The 15140-nt window shown below is 35.3% G+C and overlaps 2 protein-coding genes across 2 annotated transcripts in view; one reads left to right on the top strand and one right to left on the bottom strand.

The window, feature by feature from the left end:
* The first annotated feature begins 1530 nt into the window (after nucleotides 1–1530).
* Nucleotides 1531–7990, top strand: drc2 (dynein regulatory complex subunit 2). The gene is made up of 9 exons (XM_077199616.1): nucleotides 1531–1604; nucleotides 1921–2077; nucleotides 3604–3771; nucleotides 4015–4184; nucleotides 5211–5349; nucleotides 5859–6050; nucleotides 6164–6376; nucleotides 7151–7303; nucleotides 7613–7990. Exons 2-9 carry the CDS (start codon nucleotides 1934–1936, stop codon nucleotides 7904–7906), a joined length of 1473 nt encoding a protein of 490 aa, XP_077055731.1. The 5' UTR covers nucleotides 1531–1604; nucleotides 1921–1933; the 3' UTR covers nucleotides 7907–7990.
* A 2170-nt stretch (nucleotides 7991–10160) lies between these two features.
* fkbp11 (FKBP prolyl isomerase 11) overlaps nucleotides 10161–15140 on the bottom strand; it is a 7648-nt gene continuing 2668 nt past the window's right edge. Inside the window, exons 4-6 of the mRNA XM_077199612.1 lie at nucleotides 12952–12985; nucleotides 12688–12758; nucleotides 10161–10410 (exon numbers count right to left, since the gene is read on the bottom strand). Of these exons, the coding sequence (XP_077055727.1) occupies nucleotides 10202–10410; nucleotides 12688–12758; nucleotides 12952–12985 (314 nt within the window). The 3' untranslated portion in view covers nucleotides 10161–10201. The remainder of the gene's footprint in view (nucleotides 10411–12687; nucleotides 12759–12951; nucleotides 12986–15140) is intronic.

The raw sequence follows: 15140 nt of genomic DNA, 5'->3' as shown, positions 1-15140 counted from the left end.
ATTTTATACCATGTATGATTTAGTAACGTAGTTAACCAATTAAACGTTTTTTAGTGTAGCATTTACATTCTTCTGTTAAAATGACTGTGAGAAACGACACAACAGTGGAGAAAATTTACAGAAGGAATTATCTACCGAACACATTCTAACATCTATTTATCATTGTCAAAATAATGCTGTTTCTAAAAAAAAACATGTTTGAAGACTATAGACCGCATAATTCTGATGATATAATCCTGATAAAATTGATGAGAAAAACAGACGACAAGTGACAGAATAGCAAACTAACGGGGAAACAATCTGTTGAGAGGAAAGCCATCAAATGCAGAGTTGGTGATGTAACAGCAACTAGCTCATAAAATCAGCTGGTTAAAGCCTAAACAGATGAAAGAAAGAACAGTCTCTGAGCAGTGATGACGAGAAACCACAAGAGTCTCCAGGAAGCTCTTAAGAGGGAAGTGAGGCCAGAAAATACATAACAAAGGAACTCAGACACAACTAGCACCTCTTTCCCCAGCTCATGTGCACTTCTCATCCTTTTATTGGCTAAACTCATAACAAAGAAGAAAGGAATAAATGTATTGATTTATAAATTAAACAGAGTTTATACAGATTTTTTTTAGAACAATTCATAATTGAATAAGCACATACCATCAGTGACAGAGTAATAAATACCTTTAACATGTGCAACCTGATATTATTGACTTCTTTAGGTCAAGCAATACAAATGAAACATGTTTTGCATGCCAGTCAACTCAAAACACCCTATAAAACCAGTGGTATAGCCAACTGTCTATAATCAGCTATGAAAACTGGTTACAAAGATCATGAGTAATTATCTTTATTATTATTATTAGCTTGCGTTTTATATATGTAAGATAAGAAATCATTAATAGCAGAATGATTACGCTACGGCTGTTCTATTATGTTTATAAAATATTATCATGGGACCAAAATACTAGGGTGAAACAGGTTGTTTGACACTGTTTTTCCAAGTCATCTCAATGGCAAAAAGTGTCCCAATCAACCAATTCACCCCTGCAACAAAATTACAAGTGTCATCGTGTATCACAATGGGTGTTAAAAAAAACACCCCCATTACAAGTTTTATTGAAAACCTTTTTCTGCTAAAAACATCTCTCGAATAAGTCAAAATGTTAATAGGCTATACTGAATTAGAGAATCTCCAAAATAATTTGCGTTTGTTGTGCTGCAGCTCATCTTTTTATTTCCGAATAACAACACACGCATATAAAGCCAATAGCTCCCTCTGCTGCTAACAACTGGTATCTCTCTTCTCTCTCTCTCTCTCTCTCTCTCTCTCTCTCTCTCTCTCTCTCTCTCTCTCTCTCTCTCTCTCTCTCTCTCTCTCTCTCTCTCTCTCTCTCTCTCTCTCTCTTACACACACACACACACACACACAAGTAAATTCAATAATGATATTGTATTGTTTTGTATTGTATTAGCCTAAGTACCATACAATTACCTCAAAATACTATTAAATAAAAATATTCCACTGCTGGAAATATGTGGCAGTGCAGTCGCCTTTATTGGTGTTGCTAGGAAACGGTCAACAGAAACTTGTCAGAGGCGGACATCACAGGGTAAGACGATGGAAAATAATGCTACTAGCCATAACATATAATATTTTTTTACCAGCCACAATTATAAATATAGATCTATCTATCGGTCTGTCTGTCTGTCTGTTTGCTCGTCTGTCTGTCTGTCTGTTTGTTTGCTCGTCTGTCTGTCTGTTTGTTTGTTTATCTGTTTTTGTCTGTCTGTCTTTCTATCTATCTATCTTTCTGTCTGTAACGTTATGTTTGTCTGTTTGTTTGTCTGTATTGACACGCCAGTTCTGATTTTGTGTAATAAAAATACATCTTCTCTTTTGAGGACTTTTGAATCTGTGATTCACAGACATTCAGCAAACATGTCTAAAAAAGCAGGGAAGAAAGGAGGTGGAAAACATGCCGGGATGACAGAGGAGGAGAGACTTCTGTACATGCAGCAAAAGGCTCAAGCTGAGGATGATGTGGCCAAAAGAAAAGAGGACATGCTCACCCACTTCCTCAAGGTGTGACAATTGTGTTATACATGAGCTGAAGTAAATATTTTAGATTTAGAAATCCTTGAGTCATGTCTTTTATGTGTATAGTGCTTTTCAACAACACATCGTTTCAAGGCAGATTGTCATATACAGAAAATGTTATGCAAATGTTCTGTCAGGCATTTCATATATAGGCCTACTGTAGAACCTGTTTGCGGTTTCCATCATGGGATCATTTTATGGATTTAGTTTTGCAGTTTTTCTCAATCGCTTTGTCACATTTTTCGAAACAGTCTTACCGTTTTCTAAACTGTAAGCTAAACTCTTTGCTGGAACATCAGAACATCTCTGCAAAACGTAGTAGCTCACCCAAAAAATTTAATTCATGCTTCAAAATCTAGTTATTGTGTCAGTTAATTGGTCAATGCCACCAAAATAAAAAGTGTTTTTGTCATCGTGTGAGCCACACTGGTCAAAATGTTTAGATGCTTTTTCACCATGGAAATATTTGTTATATACAAGTTTCATGGGTTTTTTTCTTTCTACTTTTTTGTTGACTCTAACTGCTTTCTTTACTGTACAAGAATGTCAGTTATGTCAGTGTAAATACAGATTCAGAGTAAAAAATGGACTGGGAAAAGTCAACACTGTAGTACACAAAAAGAAAATGTACATTTGTATTAATACAGTCCATTTATTTTTGCAGCAATTTTGCAAGCAATTTTTATTATTATATGTGTTTACGTTTATTAGTCCATTGCATAAAAATCTGAACTTTTTTCTTTTTTCACAACAGTTATTTACTTAGTACTTATACCGTTTTTAAATCACTATAGACACATTTCTCAGCACTTAGATCACTTTTTCAAAACTCTTTAAAACTGGTTCAGCAGTAAATTTCACATTCAAATGCAAAACACTTCATTCATTCATTCAAACACTTCATTCATTCACTTCATTCAACACTAGCAAAGATTTTTACCCAAAAAAACTCACTTTTTCACTCATAACACAACAACCTAAAAACACTTACAACAGGAAGCATTATACAATGGTTTCCATTGTAAAATGTATTTTCAAAACATGAATGACTCTCTCTACTGTTTAGAATTCAATGCAGTTTATGTGACTTGGTCAATGTTTACATTTAGTCTCTTTTGTCTAGGTATGGTAATGTCTGGTAATGAAACTGAAAGACTAACACCTGTGTAGGTGTTTAGCTTCATCGAATTGTTTTGATAGTAGCCTATTTCATTTTTTAGAATCTGAATATATTTCAATATGGCATTACTGTAGAAATATAGCAAAATACGGTCTTATCCATTTTTGTATTATGTAAGGTTTTGAACAACAGTTTTGAAAAGAGTATATAAACATGCAAATTAAAAGATGTAATCACTGAATGCATTTTGTGTCAAAGCAATGATAAATTATCCAAAGTTTAGCCCACATAGACTGCTGTTGTGCTCACTGCACACTGTGTAAAGTTATAAAAAAAATTTGAACAAAACTCAGGCATTGGAGTTCTGCACCGGAAATGATTTGTTTTTTAGGATAAACTGCAGAAAGAGGAGAAGAACACCATTCTGAATCTCTACAAGCTGCGGCAGCAGTGGCGTGCTGTTTTAACACAGACCAAGACAGCAGAGCTACGCAATGACATCTCAGTCCTCAGCCAGAGCTTTGAGAGAGGCCTCGACTACAAAGACAACATCATTAAGGTGACTATATAAACTATATAGACTTTACTCTCAGTTTTTAAATTCTAGAGCTTTCATTACAGAGTCTGGAAGTGACGAACATGTGTGTGTGTGCGTGTGTGTGTGTGCGTGTGTGTGTGTGTGTGTGTGTGTGTGTGTGTGTGTGTGTGTGTGTGTGTGTGTGTGTGTGTGTGTGTGTGTGTGTGTGTGTGTGTGTGTGTGTGTGTGTGTGTGTGTGTGTGTGTGTGTGTGTGTGTTTTACAGAGTTTGGTGGTTGATCTGTCTGAGAGGGAGCAGCAGTCAGAGTTGGCGCGCAGTTCTCATCTGCAGAATGTGGACTGTCTGTTAGAGCTTCATATGAGTCGGCTGGCAGTTCTAGCATTTTACTTCAACGCCAGTCTCGAAGAACTTAGCTCAGAGTATAATACTGAGAGGTAAACACACAAACAATCACACAAAAGTCAATGTATTGTTTTCAAGGGTGTGAATTTGGCCAGTTTGCCAGTTCCTGACAATTTAAATCGGGTCATTCCTTTTAGGATATATCTTTTAACTTTAGAAAATGACAATGCTTTGGTTGTATACCAGATTCTCAGAAATAAACTCAAGGCAAGCTCAGGCACTTCAACTTTTTAATTAGGACCCGAGCACCGATGGTGTGAGGACCCTCTTGGAATTGCTCTGTTTATTATATCTTTACTATTTATGCAATGACAAGAAGGTTAGGTAACACTTTATTTCGATAGTCAGCTTTAGACATTCTACTTACTATAAATGTAAGTATCTTTGCAACTACATGTCAACTAGCAGTCATTAGAGTAGACTGTCTGCTTCACAGATAAACATAAATGCCTCATTAGCGGCCATTTCAGTGGGCCACTATACCTAAGCCGTCCGCCATATTGGAACGGTCGAAAGCAGTCTGTGAATTTTCAACATTCGAGAGCAAGTTGACTGTGCAACCATAGTTAGACGCAGTTAAAGTAACTTTAAAGTAACTTTGCAAGTACATGTTAACACACTGTACTAACCCTAATAGTGTAGTCTAGACCGTAGGATGTCTAAAGTGGCTCATCATAATAAACTTTAACCACGAGGTTAACAACGGGATTGAACCTAACTCTAAAAAAAAAGTAAACTCGAGGGTGTCAATTCAATTTTGTTGTTGAATTTGTATATTTTCTGATTATCCATTGAACTATTGATATTATCATAAGGATTTATGAAATTTAATGCAAGAAACTCCAACTAATACCATAAAACACTGCTAAATTCACAAGAGCATTACTAACAATGATGTTTACACTGTTTTCCCACTAAAAGTGATGTCATGAACAGGATTTCACTCAAAAAAGGGTATAATATTCTATACAAAAAGATCTATATGGGGACGTGAAAATATACTGCGAAGGATTGAGCCAATGTAGCATCATCTGTATGTTATTTCCTTTAAATTCCAGGGAGCAGATTCTTTCACAGCACCAGCAGGAGAGTGAGAATTTGGAGAATGTAATGTTTTCCATGGAAAAGCACTACGCTGATATTGACAGTGAGGCGAGACGTGACTACATGAGCAATTGCAATCAAATTAAAAAACAGGTACTGATTTTATTATGTATATATTTAATGACTTACCAATGAGGAACATCAGCAGCAATTTGTCATAGTGCCATATTCATAGGTTTAGTAAAAACCAGATTCGTCAACAAGCTAGAGAAAAGGTAAAATACAAAAAAGAAGAAAAAGAGAATATTTTTTAAATATAATAAGAGTTAGAGTAAATGTCTTGGTTTAGAAAATCATAATTATTGCATTAACCTAAAATATGCAGTGCAATTCAAATATTAATAGATGTGCTCATGGATTACAAAAATACAGATTACACAAATATACAAATTTATGTAGCAGTTTACAAGTGTACACTAGTAAATGTACATTAAACACTCTTTAATGATCACCAATGGAGAAGAGATAAGGGAACACACTGACCAAGGTGGCCAGACAGAGTTTAGAGTTTTGAAAATGTGACTACAGATCGGACAAAAGGATGCTAGCAGTCGGGGGAAAAAACATGATATAATAATATGTTGTTGGTTTTATTTCTGCAGAACAAGGAGGAAAATCAAATAATGAAAGAAAAGATGAAACGGGTTATGAAAGAACAAGAAATGCTGGAGGTTTCACACGAAAGTAACGAGTCAAACAAAGACAAAATCGCCACAGTTGACTCTCTGGATGTCAAGGATAAACAGAGTGCTAAAGAGATTGACGCACATAAAAAGCACATTCAGATGTTGCAGGTCAGACACAAAAAAAAATTCTGACTACTTTAGACAAGCATTTTTCTTCCAATTGTGATATTTCATCATTTTGATGATTTTATTGCAATTTAAACTGTACAAAACTTTTGCAGGAGACCATCTCAGCTCTGCGCTGTCAGCTGAGCTCTAGTCAAAGTGGAGGAACGGTTCAGCAGCTTCGTTCAGACCGCGATGAGCTCGCCCAGGAAGTTCAACATCTCAGAGTCCGGCTCGGTGCGGACCAAACCATGCGGAAAAAGCAGCTCACTAAACTTACCATTCAAAGCAACAATGCTGCTAAAAAACTACAGGAGACAGTAGCTTTGGTACATTTATTACACCCACATTTAATATATACACTAATTGTTTTTACAATTTTCCAAACAACTGCTTTATGCCTTCAAGTAATAGTTATATTTTGTTGATCCTGCAACAACATTCCTGTACAAAAACATTGTCCTAACAAATAAATCTAAACCTAACACGAACCATAGCTTCTCAAATCAGAGGGAAATGACAGGTGAATAAGAATGGTGTGAACCCCTAACCATTGTTATAAGCCTAAACTGGACATTATCTGTAAACCTAGCCCTTGGATCTGATTGGTTGATTGGAATGTTGCTCCAGGATCAACAAGTATTGATGAGATGCAATTTTGGATTGCTTAATACAGTATTTTCACCCTCTGGCCAATAACTTTAATGACCAACATTTAAAACCTATTATATTTAATGTTTTACATGCTTAAAATGAGAATCATGGACATATCAAAAACATCATAATTTCATGCTACATGCAAAACCATATCAGAACAGAGAATGCCTTTTAATTATACATTTAAGCATTTTACGCATAATAAAACATACAACTTCATTTAGTTTAGATACATCTTTATTAGTTAATATCTCAGTCAAGCTAAAAACAGGAGAAACTGTGTCTTGTATCATTAGTAGACCAGAATTCTTCTTTTTTTTTCTTGCAACAGGGATGCATTTTGTATATTTATTGGAAGTAGAGATTATGTCATTCTGGAATTAAATTAATTAATTTTATCAACACTCTCAACATCCAACCAGTCAGCCATTCTGTCTCTTCCATAGGGGGAAAGGTTGCTGCGTCTCTCTGAGGTGTGCATTAAGATGGAGACGGAGCATGAGAAGGTTCTGCCCTTCTTCAAATCATCACTGAGTGAAGAAGAGCTGAGTCAGGAGAAAGCCAATGCCATGAAGTCGGCGGAAGAGAAACTCACTCAGGTTTATTAAAATCACATTCCCACTATCCACTGTAAACTTGCTTTCAAATCTGCCATCATTTTGACATGGAGACGGAGTGGCCGCTTTTTACAATCCCATTAATTCCAGATAGAAAAAAATAATTGTTATTTTCTCAATAGATATCTTGTTTCACTCAGATCTTTTGGGGGAAATAATTACTTAGTAAAATTACTTTAATTTGATGTGTAGTAGCATTAATTTAGCATTATTCTAGTCATCTGTTGAATTCAGTATATCATTTGTGTTGTCTTTTGACTTTTCTCCCCTTGTCCTATCCTCTGTCCACAGCTAATACATGACTATTCTCCTCTTGAGAAGTTTTGGCAACGTTACAACAAGGTTCAGCTTGACCGTTTGTGTCTGAAGCGAGAGAAAATGCTTCTGTTACAGGAGAATGAGCGACTGAGGATCTATCTGAAGCAGTACCTGGATGAAGTTTCGGTCTCTAGTGAGAATTTTCAACAACAAAAGGTTCTGGTGGTGTCTTCTTCAACTCTACAGACCCCCGTTGCCACTGGGAGACACGGTCAAAAGCGCTATGTGGTCCAAGAAGCAGCGAATATTGTGCAGAAACAGTTTTAAGGAATAAATGTGAAACGTGTAATGTAACAGTGTGTTTCTGGGAGCAATTAAACTGTGTTTATGCCTCTGGGATGCAGTCGGTGAGTCTGTTTATTGCAATGACCTCAGTATTGACCTCAGTATATTTTGTATTAAGTTTAGGATTTTAGGACACTTCCTCAAATCCCACAGCCTTTTCTTACAACTTTATATCAACTCATGCAATTATGTAAATGTGTTGACCGATGCTGTTTCATTAGCTCAAGATGGCGCCAAATCATTCAAGATTCTCCTTTATACATTGGAAAACAGGTCGATGCATTTTAGAATGAAAGGTGAAGTTGAAAATAGACTACGTTTTTGAATTATTTAAAGACATTTTGCATCACATCAGTTAATGACAAATAAGCTCAGCTATAACTATAATCTCTATGACTCATAGATGCATGGCAAACCTCAAACATTGATGCATGATGATGTCTTTAATAAAGACATGCTGTCGTCTAGTACAAATCAGTGCAACAAATAACATGAAGCTATGTTTTATGGAATTTGTTAATCTAATACATAACATTATTATGGAATCTTCTGGCCAAAGAAACGCGTCACAAAACTGAAATGTTTTTAATTTTTAATTTATCTCAAAATGTCTTCAGTAATTTGTTATTTAGCCAACTTGGATTCATTTATCATTAATGCAAAACTCTTGTAGGCTGTTAAAAAGATTTTAGTGATTTTAGTCGCAATGCAGGCTGGGAACACACACACACTCTAACGCAAACTTCTTTACAAAACAGCAATGTTGTTCAATATAAAATGCTTAGCACAGTCTATTCTTTCCAAACGGTTGAAGACAAAGCTTTAAGATCTGCTGACTCTTGAAAATCTCCTAACCTTTTAAAGCTGTTTGACCTTTAACCCTTCCTCTCCACTGCTTGCTGATATCCTGATAATGCTGGACTGGTCAGACTCACCTGGAGAGGAACACTATCAAAGAGCAGAGACAGTCAGAATTACGTTTTGGGAGGCAGTATGTGCTTAGTTTCTTGACTGAATTTTGGCCAGCAGAAAGACCTTTCACCTGCAAGGTTATCGCGATCATTTTAAAACAGTTTATCAAGCGAATTGAATTGGATCCAAGGTAAAAATGTCAATTAACATAACATTAAAAAAAAAAAATTCAGAAAAAAAATTTCTATGAACAAATACTACGTTATAACTTTTTTGTGCTAACATTATGAAAACGTTATTAAACCCAACGAACGTTGTATTTACGTAACTGGAAGAACGTTTGTTCATAACTTTGAGAGAACCTTGCCAGAACGTTAGCCAAGTTAGCAGGGTCATAAGGGCAGCTGGTGTTATTTGCATCACACATACTAAAGCAATTACACAATGAAAGCAACAGTAGTTAATTTTTAATCAACAATTAAAGATAAAACTCACTGATTTGGGTATTATCTATACTTAGACTGACGTTAACAACTTTTTAACTCTGAATATTGGCAAAGTTGTAATGTTTTGTGTTTAAACAAATGCAACCACATCACACAACCTAAAACTTGTCACAAATGTCTCTTTGTATTTGTATCAACTTGATTACATACAGTCCGGTGTCATTATTAATGCCCACCCCTCACATTCTAATATGTATTCTAATATAAGTGTAGTGTTTGAAGATGTGCTGTGTATAATCTAACATCAGTATGTACATTGTACACATACAATATAATTACTCATATAATAAAGCATTTACTGTTTATTTATCACATACCACCATGCGAATTAAACAACAAGGGTGTTATTAATGTTAACAAAATTTGAACAGAAAACAATTAATTTAAACTGTAAAATTTCACAATATTTACTTTTTTAATAAATAAATGCAGCCTTGGTGAGCCTTCCACTGACCTCAAACTTTTGACCGGCAGATTATATTTATATTGAAACAGGTATTGGCTGAATAATATGTAAGGTGTTTGAGGTGAAATGTCTAGTTTAGGCTAAACATTGTCTGCATAAATTACAAAAACCACAAATGATCCCTGCTTTCTCCCTTTTTTTGAATTACTTGAAAATACTTCTAAAAACTCCTAAGAATAAATACTTTAAGCGTAAATATTTTTGGGCCCACTGTACATCCTAAAACACCTTTTGTAAGTGGCTCTAGATAAAAGTATCTGTTGAATATCTTAAATATAAACGTAAGAGAGATTTTATGTTTTAATGACTCAAACAAGTCACAACAAAAAAATAGAAAGGACCAAACAAAGCATTTTTCTTTATTTAAATAGTTTATTATTTTTGTCTTTGATCTCACTTCTTCTTGCTTTTCTTGTCTTTGTTCTTCTTCTTGCCAAGAGGTTGCGCGTGTGCTTTGTTGTAGAGGTAGAGTCCCACTAAGCCAAGTAAAGTGGGAACCAGCGCCAAACACAGAAGGGGCAAGACGTCGTTAACAAGCTTCTGCCAGGGCGTTTGCTGGGACAGAGAGATCACCTCCACCTCGAACTCAAGTGTGCTGTCCCCTGTGAGCAAAACACAGATGTAAGATTATCACATCCACTGTGATTTAACCATCGCTCTACAGCTTTACTCTACTATAAACGATTGACAATTTTACTACTTCTGATGATGGTGGTATAGTTTATGGACTTTAAATATTTTTCACACATGTAAATAAGCTGTTGTGTGGCACTGAACTATTTGCAGAGTGTTTCTGAACTCCCTGAAAAACCTCCATTGTAGTCTTGAGTTTTCTTCCTGGAACAGTTCCGTCACAGTATTCCTCATATAAATAATCCCTGGCCAATGCATACGCAAAATAAAGAGGGCGAGGCCTGGTTGAGCTGTGTTAGTTATGGTTTGTGCAATGTCCAAAAGATCACCATTGATCGACCAATCACAACACACTGGTCCAACTGACCAATCGGAGCACATTGTGCTTTTCGGAAGTAGGGGCTTCATAGAGACAGGAACAGGGCCATACGCTGGGTTTTAAAAATACCATGGTGAGGACCCAAAATTAAGTTGCTAGGGGGTTCGGGGGAATGCCTCAAGATAAATTTTGATTAACCTGATCCACATTAGTGCATATTAAAGGTTTTGTTCCCCCAAAAATTAATATTCTGTCATTAATTTCTCACCTTCCGTGTCGTTCCAAACCCGTAAGACTTTCGTTCATCTTTGGAAACAAATGAAGATCTTTTTGATGAAACTTTGACGCTTCAAAAAGTTCATAAAGAGATCGTAAAACTAATCCATATGAATTGAGCGGTTTAGTCCAAATTTACAAAGAGATTCGATCACTTTATATGATGAGCAGATTGAATTTAGGCTTTTATTCACATATAAACATTCATCAGCAAACATTAAAAGAAGCTCAACCGAACCTGTTTGACGCACTGCTTGAAGCTCAAACGTGGTGCGTAACACGACAATGAACCTCACTGGTTCTCGCACATCAAGCGAACATGCTTGAGCTTCCGTTTACCAAAACTGATGTGAGTTGATGAATGTTTATATGTGAAGGAAAGCCTAAATTCAGTCTGTTCATCATATAAAGCGATCGTGTCTCTTCAGAAAAAATGGACTAAACCACACAATGGTAGTTGTGTAGCTGTCAATGGAGGGACAGAAATCGCTCAGATTTCATCAAAAAGATCTTCAGTTTTGTTCCGAAAGATGATCGGAAATATTGCTGGTTTGGAAAGACATTAGGATGAGGAATTAATGACAGAATTTTCATTTGTGGGTGAAAGAACCCTTTAAGACGTTTGAAGGGCAAAAAAAAAAGAAAAAAGGATAACAATAGTTTTAAACCATGTCAGTGGGCACTCTTTTATCTTCACCTTCTCTCGTTCTTTTTTTCTCAGTCTCCTTATCTTGCCCTGTATGTTTCCCCTTACCAAAGCTGAGCTCTGATTTAAACATTTTTGTCTCTCAGTGAAGAATGTAAACATAGATATTTATGTTTCATAAATCATTTTAGACAAGTGAATTTACTTAAGGCTACCACCAGTAAAGCTACGTTTATTAAATTCATTCACAATAATGTGCACATTCATTATTAATCTTATGCCTAATAATATGACGAAAACATTAATGTTTCTTGTCTCGTTGCACTGTCGGTTACGAAATACATTACATGAAAAACGCAAGTCATCTATTTTCAATACAACATGTCAAAATTAGAAAAATGTTTATTATTTTATTAGCAATCCCTGATTATTTCTATTGGTTGTTTAACATTTCTATCGTAAAACAGCTGTTAAATATTAAATGTTTAGTTTAGCTACTTACATCGTATCTCGCACTTTATGACCGTTAACTGAAGTATTATGCTGGCTTCTGTGAACTTCAAGCCTGCCTACTTTGTTTTGATTGGTCATCACAAAAATGTTGACATTGACGAGCGGTGTTAGACCGCTGAGGCAGCTCAGATGAAAGAGTTAATATTAGGCGATTATTTCACAACACTTCTGAGGACTGGACCTTGTGGACCTCAATGGTGGGGACGACCCTGGACAGGAACTTAACAGGGGTGCATTTCCCAAAAGCATCGTTAGCCAACTATGGTCACAAGTTCCATTGAACTGTGTTGGTACGACAGAACCTGCAACAATAGTTGGCTCAGAGAAACGCATCCCAGAGCGCTAATGACAGATGGGGAAGAGAGGTGCTGCAACAATGTAAAACATTCTTTGAACATTCAAGCATGAACACCTATTCTAGTGGACCCAAAAAACTAAATCAAGACTTTGAAAAATTGCATAATTGGTCCTTTAAGTGTGTTGCCATGGTACCTGGAATGGTTGGAGGGTATCCTCTCTTTCCATATGCTAGATGAGCTGGAATCGTGGCCTTGATTTTTTGCCTGTGCAAAAACAGAGACAGAAAAGACTGGAAAAAGACTTTCAAGTGTGTGATTCAAACTTCACCCTAAAAGACCTTTTCTTTAAGTGGTCTTGAACATACTGTTCAATAGCTGTATTTTCACCACCTCTTCCCACATGCATTGATGCAATTTTACATTCCAAAGAGAAATACAGGCGTTAACATCGACTTACCCTTCACACACTCCGACCAGGGCTTGCTCTAGACCTGACAAACAAAAAAAAAGTTTTAAATGTATGTGCAATTGTGGAAACACCACCTCATTTCTGATTATTATATGGTTTTACATAAGAAAACTCAGCCCAAAAAGCTGTCCTTAGTAATCATAACCATCTTGACATTATAGTTACCTGAACCAAAGAAAAAAAAATCCTAAACAGTTAAAATAGTCTTCAAAGATGAGGATATTGGGTCCCAAGAGTCCCCATTTGAATATTGCTTAAAATAAGTATCTACAAATACTGTCAAATCGATTCATCACGATGAATCGATTTTAAGATAAAAGTTTGTGTTTATATAACGTGTGTATATATATTATTATATTTATATACATGTATATTTTATATATAGATGTGTGTGCACACTTAGACATATGTATATATATATGTATATAATATATACACACACACACACACACACACACACGCGCGCACACACACACACACACATATTAGCACAAACTTTCATTTTAGACGGGATTGGTCAATTTGACAGAACTAGTATCTACTAAAAAAAAACTAAGTTAATTAATTTCAAAGTTTTAATTGTCTTTCCTTGCAATCTACAAATAATTTCCCCAATTCTAAAATTATGAAATGCACTTAACATGCTGATTAATAGGCCTATTGCTAACCTAAATGTAGATAAAAGAAAAAGCGTCTCGTCAGAAATCTGAGCTTGTTTTCCCATAAAAATAAAAAAGATTGTTAGTTAGTTATTTTATTTCTTGGGTCATTTTGAACAATTAAATCTTAGGTCATATGTAATTCAAAAATCCTGTACATAATACAATGGGAAAAAAAACATAAAACAATAAAACAAATAGAGAAAAAAGAAAAGAAAATTTAAATACATTAGAAAGATAGATACAAAATGAGTACCTTAGGAATTTAAATGCTAAATAATACCTGACCGAAGGGGTTTAGGCTGAAGTCAAGACTTATTTTGCCTAACCCATTTTACAACAAAAACACAATGTCCAAAGATGACACAATCATACGGTTTCTCTTAAACCAAAAATGAGAGCATGTAAGCACAGAACTTAAACTTCAACAATCAAAATTATATTATGCATCCACTTTCGCTTACTTTTCTAATGTTCTTCATTCAAGTGTTCTATACTTTTCCATAATGTTTAACTTATATCTTTTCTTAAATGCATTAATAGTTTTAGAGCTCTTAAGTTGAATTGTACATCACAACTGCTGTGTAAACATCAACAAGATCATGAAAATTTAATATATTTAATCTAATAAAAAGTGGATTTGTTGGGGCAAGATATTCAGCATAGCTAATCACTCTAATTGCTTTCTTCTGTAATAAGAAAATAGGTTGTATATTAGTTTTACAGGTATTCCCCCATATTTCCACACAATAGCTAAGGTATGCAAAGATGAGGGGATTATACAATATATATAATGCGTTTTGATTCACAAATGTTTTTATTTTACACAGTATGGCAATAAGTTTTGAAATTTTAGTCTTTAGTATATTTATATGCACTTTCATGATTTAACTTATCATCAATATTAATTCACAAAAACATTATTACATACGCCCTTTCAATTTCTACCTCCCCCATTTTTAGTTGACATAGTTTGTTTACTACCTTGTTTCCAAATACAATATATTTAGTTTTTTGCAGATTTATAGAAAGTTTATTTACTTCAAACCATTTTTTAAGTCTCTTAAGTTCGGTTTCTACTGAAATCAAAAGCAGCTCAAGATAGTTTAGGTCCCAGAACGGAGCCCTGAGGAACACCGTGGGTTATTGTGACTTTTTGTCTCACAATTCAGATTTTTTTTCTCGCAATTGCGTGATATAAACTCACTATTGTGAGTTATAAAGTCAGAATTGTGTGTTATAAACTCAGAATTGGGAGATAGCCTATAAACTCGCAATTGTGAGGAAAAAAATCTGAATTGTGAGATAAAAAGAAACAAGCTTTCAAATAAACTTGGTTTATATATATTCCTGGCCCTGAACGCTTGTGCTGTGAACAGCTCCGTTGTTTTGACACGCTGCTCACTTTAAACTGCAGAAACGGTAAAGTGGTGCCACAGTTGTCATTTTGTGCCGCGGTCCAGTTGGGATTAAACTATAGCCTACAAGAGTAAGTTTAACCTAAATATGATAGGTTGT

This window comes from Siphateles boraxobius, unplaced genomic scaffold (genome assembly GCF_051911475.1).
Source record: "Siphateles boraxobius isolate OS27281-9 unplaced genomic scaffold, OSU_SipBor_1 41, whole genome shotgun sequence".
Lineage (NCBI taxonomy): Eukaryota > Metazoa > Chordata > Actinopteri > Cypriniformes > Leuciscidae > Siphateles > Siphateles boraxobius.
This window is presented reverse-complemented; position numbering and strand designations above follow the sequence as displayed.